Consider the following 6,000-nt stretch of genomic DNA (forward strand, 5'->3'; position numbering starts at 1 on the left):
ATTATGCTATTCTCTCTACTCTTGTATATGTATAAAGTTTTACATTATAAGAAGCTTTAAAATGTAATAGTTTTGTAGTCAACATTTAAAAAATACATTAATATATAACATCCACTGTTGAATAGTATAGCATCCACTTTATAGAATAGTTTGATTTTCCATAAGTTGTATTTGCTTATATCCAAAAACTATTGTTCAGGCAGTGACTTTGTTTTTTGTTTTTTAAAAAATTTATTTATTTTTTTATTTATTTTTGGCTGTGTTGGGTCTTAGTTTCTGTGCGTGGGCTTTCTCCAGTTGCGGAGAGCGGGGGCCACCCTTCATCGCGGTGCGCGGGGCCTCTCACTGTCGTGGCCTCTCCCGTTGCGGAGCACAGGCTCCAGATGCTCAGGCTCAGTAGTTGTGGCTCGCAGGCCTAGCCGCTCCGCAGCATGTGGGATCTTCCCAGACCAGGGCTCGAACTCGTCGTGTCCCCTGCATTGGCAGGCAGATTTTCAACCACTGCGCCACCAGGGAAGCCCCCAGGCACTGACTTTTTAAGCAACTTTTTTATTAAAGAAATTTCAAACATACACAAGGATAAAAGACAAGTGCAAAGGCCCCCATGTGCTCATCAACTAGCTTCAACAATTGTGACCATCTTGCCAGTTGAATTCACTCATTCTGGGAGGGGGTGAGAAGGAGGGCAGCTCTTTGAATTGGAGGCTCTGGCAGGCTGCCCAGGTACAGATGCCCATTAGGCAGTCGGAAATGTGAGCTGGAATTCAGGTTAGAACATTGACGTTTAGGTTCATCATCACCTCTTACCTTCAGAACTATTTCCAGTCCTATTTGTGTTAATATGTTATTAGAATCCATTTGCATTCTTTGCCTGAGTAAGAGCTTATGAGCTTCATCGGTGGTGGGTGGGAGTACACTAAGTGAGACAATAAGCTTACAGATAATTCAAGGTTGAAATTGTTTCTTAAGTCATAGCCAGTCTAGACAAATGGCCCCTTTCTCTGCATATGTACATGTAGTTTTGTTTCTATAGGTGTTTGAGACTCAAGAATGTGAACGAATAAACTTCTTTCGGAATGCACTGTGGTTACACATGAATCAGCTGTCACAACAATGTGTCACAAGCGATAACGTAAGTCAGAGGCATCCACGGAGGATGCTTTGATTATTAGATTCATTAGAGTGGAAGGAACCATAAACATTTATTAGTTCACCCCCCTCGTTTTAGGCCCAGGTAGGTACAGTGACTGGCCCAAGGCCACACGGTGAGTATGGACCCAGAACCTGCCTGACTCTTGTTTCACTTTACCACCATGACTTTCTCTCTAAGAAATTCGGGGTTAGAGCAGGAGAGCAGAGAAGGGAGACCCAAATGCAGTTTAATTTATGGAAAACAGAGATGTCACAGAATGAATGTGAGTCCCAGAGACTGCTCCAGTCTGAAATGGGGCCACTCCAGGACAGCACCAAGGACTAGCAGACTGAGCCATGCCCAGGCTGACGGTCACTCCAGGGCTCAGGATTCACTTCAGCAGTGTTCCAGGGCCATTAGTGATCCAGATTTAACTTGTACACAGCAATTGTCATGGGTTCCCAGGTCTCAGAGGGACATGAATCAAGTTATCACCACCTTCTTTCCTAAGAAATAGACACCCTCGCTCAGATGGGACATTCACTTTAGAAGAATAATTAAACACAGGAAACAAGTAGGATTGACTGGAAGAACTTTTCTCCAATTGTCTTTGCATTTGTGTGTAGAATTGGTCATGGGACTTGGTATCTATTTTCTTTGTCCCATCAGTAGTTAAAAAAAAAAAAAAATCTTTCCGCCAAGGTTTCTGTGCTGCTACCAAAAAAAAAAAAATCTATATTTTTTGTCATCTTTAAAAAAAATTTAAATGCAGATATGCATCAGAGAAATCCCTTTATATGAGTCCAGGACTTGGGAATGTCTTCTTTTGTCTTTTCAAAGCAAAATTTGGAAAACAGCCATTCATCAAACCTCCTATTTTAATAAGCTGTGTCACCATTTTTATGGACATATACCTCTAGCTTGATTTATCTTCTTTTTGTTAGATGTATGAAGAAGTCCGTAAGAGTTTAGAAATGTGCAGCATTGAGAAGGACATTGAGTACTTTGTGAATCATCGCAAAACTGGACAGGCTCCACCAGGTGAATGGAGCTGTGGGGTGGGGGGTTAATTAAGCAATTCTATTAGTCTTTCTTGTCACAGGTCATTGAGAATGGACGTCATCAGCCTCTTAATGTTTTATGTGTTGATGATTCCCTAGCACCCATCATGTATGAGAATTTCTACTGCCCCCAGAAGAATGCCGCCCCACCAGGAAAGGCTACGGGGCCTGACTTGGCAAGGTAATATCCAGCTTTCTTTCACATGAAGAAAAGTACTTTTGGGAACTTCCCTGGCGGACCAGTGGTTAAGACGTCGTGCTTCCACTGCAGGGGGGGCGGGTTCGATCCCTGGTCAGGGAACTAAGATCCCACATGAGGCAGTGTGGCAAAAAAAAAAAGAAAAGAAATGAAAAGTACTTTTATTTTATTTATTTATTTATTTATTTTTTTGCGGTATGCGGGCCTCTCACTGTTGTGGCCTCTCCCGTTGCGGAGCACAGCCTCCGGACGCACAGGCCCAGCGGCCATGGCTCACGGGCTTAGCCGCTCCGCGGCATGTGGGATCCTCCCGGACCAGGGCACGAACCCGTGTCTCCTGCATTGGCAGGCGGATTCTCAACCACTGCGCCACCAGGGAAGCCCGAAAAGTACTTTTAAAGAACATTTTTATTTTTAGTGTTCCAATTCTAATATGGACATATTAGACAAATGTTTTAGGACAAATGTTAAATGGGTTGTACTAGTCATAGTTCAAGGGGGATTGTATCATGCTTGAGTGTAATTATTATTACTCATGCGTGAGTCCTATACCTTTCTTATAGAAAGCAGGAGTTGGCAAACTCTGGCCCCCTGTGAGTCAAATCTGACCTACCTGTTTTGGTAGGGCCTGCAAGTTAAGAATAGTGTTCATGGGCTTCCCTGGTGGTGCAGTGGTTGGGAGTCCGCCTGCCGATGCAGGGGACGCGGGTTCGTGTCCCGGTCCGGGAGGATCCCACGTGCCGCGAAGCGGCTGGGCCCGTGAGCCATGGCCGCTGAGCCTGTGTGTCCAGAGCCTGTGCTCCGTGGCGGGAGAGGCCACAGAGATGAGGGGCCACCGTACCGCAAAAAAAAAAAAAAAAAAAAAAAGAATAGTTTTCATGTTTTTTAATGGTTGAAAAAAATTGAAAGGATACTATTTTGTGACATGTGAAAATTACATGAAATGCAAACATCAGTGTTCATATGTAGAGCTTTGTTAGAAGATAACTGCACTCATCTGTTTGCATTCTGTCTACAGCTGCTTTCTCATTGGAGCTGAGTAGTGATGAGATAGAAATGCTGTGTGGCCGGGAAAGCCTAAATCATTTGCTATCTGGCCTTTACAGAAAAAGTTTGCTGCCTTGATATAAAGGATTCTGAGGGAAGAGAAACTTCTGTTTCACATACAGTCACCTCGAAGTCTAAGCTGTTGAATTTTCAGTCCAGTTTTTAAAAAGATAAGGGAGTGTTTGAGGGGGAAGTACAAGTTCATCACCAGTGTTTAAGAATGCCAAGTGCTGGGCTTCCCTGGTGGCGCAGTGGTTGAGACTCCGCCTGCCGATGCAGGGGACACGGGTTCGTGCACCGGTCCGGGAGGATCCCACATACCGCAGAGCAGCCGGGCCCGTGAGCCATGGCCGCTGAGCCTGTGCGTCCGGAGCCTGTGCTCCGCAACGGGAGAGGCTACAACAGTGAGAGGCCCGCGTACCGAAAAAAAAAAAAAGAATGCCAAGTGCTGCTCAAAGCAGTAACTTTGAATTAGTTCCTTTAACCCTGACAGCAAGATAGGAACTGTTTGACTTCCCATTTTGCATCAGGGCAATCAGGAACTCTTGCCCACATGACTGAGATTTCTGGGCTTCGGGGCAGGGCTCTGTGCATCCTGCTCCGCAGCATAATGTAGTGTCTGCAGCCTGGATTCAGGAGGTCAGCGCTGCAGAGCTTTTGCTTCATCTGAACTTTTCTTAACCCTCCAGAGCAGAAACCAGATCTGATTAGCATGTAGTGTTTGTAGAGTGAAGTAGAAAATTAGAAAAATAACAAGAACTTATCTGAAAGATTTTGGTTTTCATTTCTTACAGGAGAAGACTTCTCCCAGTTCCTAAAAGTTTACCAGGTAAAAACTGTTTGAAATCTTAGGTCAGGTTTTATTTAAGGTTGAGTAGCTAGAATTTTGAAATAAAAGGAAAGAAGGGAATAAATAGAGTCAAATTTCCAAGAGAATGAACCTATTATTAGAAACTATAACACTGTTTGTCACAGAGTGGAATTTGGTAATTCGTGGTCTATTTTATAGCTCATCCAAGAGAATTCAGCTACTCAAATACCAAAAGAAACTTATAAGGCATTCTTACTAAGAGATTATTTCAACTCGGACCATGAGAACAGCAAAACTGAGATATAGTTTCCTTTGGATTACACAGAAATGTAATTTATAGAAGACGTCTGGAAACATGTAACCTAATATTATGTATTTTGTACACTGCCTACAATTGGATCTTTCACTGAGCACCCTGGTCTCTTTTTCTCTCTGAACTCCTATGATACCTCTGGGAGAACCACACACTTAGTGCTTTTTGTTAATTTGTATTCCCTGGATAATTACAAGATCCTTGAGGGCAGGCACTTTGTTTTCTCCTGAATCAGTCACAAAACATAACATGGTATTGGGCACATAGTAGGTGCTCAACAAATACCTATTATTTGAATAAAAGAAAGAGGGAAGAGACATCTTGGGCTGCATTTAGCATCTTAGTAAAAATTTAGTGACTGAAAAGAAATTTAGTGGCTGAAGTTACATCTTTGAACTAGATAAGGATTTAAGTTAATTGATTTCTTATTACCTTATAATTACCACTTGATACTGTGGGACTTACTTTGGCCATTTTTGAAGATGATTTTACTGTGGGGACTGCTATCTATCTGGGCATGGTTGAAAAATGGCAAAGAAATCATAATAGGGACTTCCAATATGTTTTCTGACTTGTAGTTATGACTATTATTTGTAGGTTTTGTTGCCAGATACATTTTCTTCTTACAAAATGGCAGTCACCAGACTCTGAGTGGGATGCCTTGATTTGAAAAGGGCTAATAGATTATCATGAAAAAATGTTAACTTAATGTTACTCTGTGTTCTGCCCTTTGCAGATGACCCTGATTATTCTTTGCTTGATAACTACAGTTTGATCTATCAGTAACATCAATGGTAAGAACCTTTCACCTTCACAGAATCAAGTTGCGTTTAGACCGGTGATTGTATTTTTGAAGTCTTTGAAGCTTCTTTATAACATCACTGCAGGCAAACAAGGCCTTGCATGCAGGCCTTGCACTGGTGGGCATGGTGCCCCTGCAGGATGGCCTCTGGTTCCCACAAATGAAAGGGGACCGAGACCACTCCATACCTACTTAAATGAGGATAATTCCCCGTTTTTATTCTGTAACTCTTTTTTTTTTTTTTTTTTTTTTTTTTTTGCGGTATGCGGGCCTCTCACTGTTGTGGCCTCTCCCGCTGCGGAGCACAGGCTCCGGACGCACAGGCTCAGTGGCCATGGCTCACGGGCTCAGCTGCTCCGCGGCATGTGGGATCTTCCCGGACCAGGGCACGAACCCGTGTCCCTGCATCGGCAGGCGGACCCTCAACCACTGCGCCACCAGGGAAGCCCTATTCTGTAACTCTTTATTTGCTCTTATTAATCTCTTTCATGGCTATTACACACCTACACTTCAGGCAGTGCTACAAACAAATACACCTACTCTTCACTGTTTAAGTAATTTAGCCTCTAGTGCTCTCCCCCATTCCCCAAAGGGGAGAAGTCAAGTAAAAAGAAGTCAGTGAAAATGAGGCACGT

The 6,000-nt window shown here is 43.2% G+C and overlaps 1 protein-coding gene across 1 annotated transcript in view; it reads left to right on the forward strand.

Moving 5' to 3' along the window:
• PSTPIP2 (proline-serine-threonine phosphatase interacting protein 2) overlaps positions 1 to 5,357 on the forward strand; it is an 89,598-nt gene extending 84,241 nt beyond the window's left edge. Inside the window, exons 10-14 of the mRNA XM_059041031.2 lie at positions 1,034 to 1,132; positions 2,077 to 2,173; positions 2,293 to 2,374; positions 4,234 to 4,268; positions 5,300 to 5,357. Coding sequence (XP_058897014.1) covers positions 1,034 to 1,132; positions 2,077 to 2,173; positions 2,293 to 2,374; positions 4,234 to 4,268; positions 5,300 to 5,349 — 363 coding nt within the window. The 3' untranslated portion in view covers positions 5,350 to 5,357. The remainder of the gene's footprint in view (positions 1 to 1,033; positions 1,133 to 2,076; positions 2,174 to 2,292; positions 2,375 to 4,233; positions 4,269 to 5,299) is intronic.
• The last annotated feature ends 643 nt before the right edge of the window (positions 5,358 to 6,000 follow it).

This window comes from Kogia breviceps, chromosome 15, assembly GCF_026419965.1.
Source record: "Kogia breviceps isolate mKogBre1 chromosome 15, mKogBre1 haplotype 1, whole genome shotgun sequence".
In the NCBI taxonomy this organism is placed as follows: Eukaryota; Metazoa; Chordata; class Mammalia; order Artiodactyla; family Physeteridae; genus Kogia; species Kogia breviceps.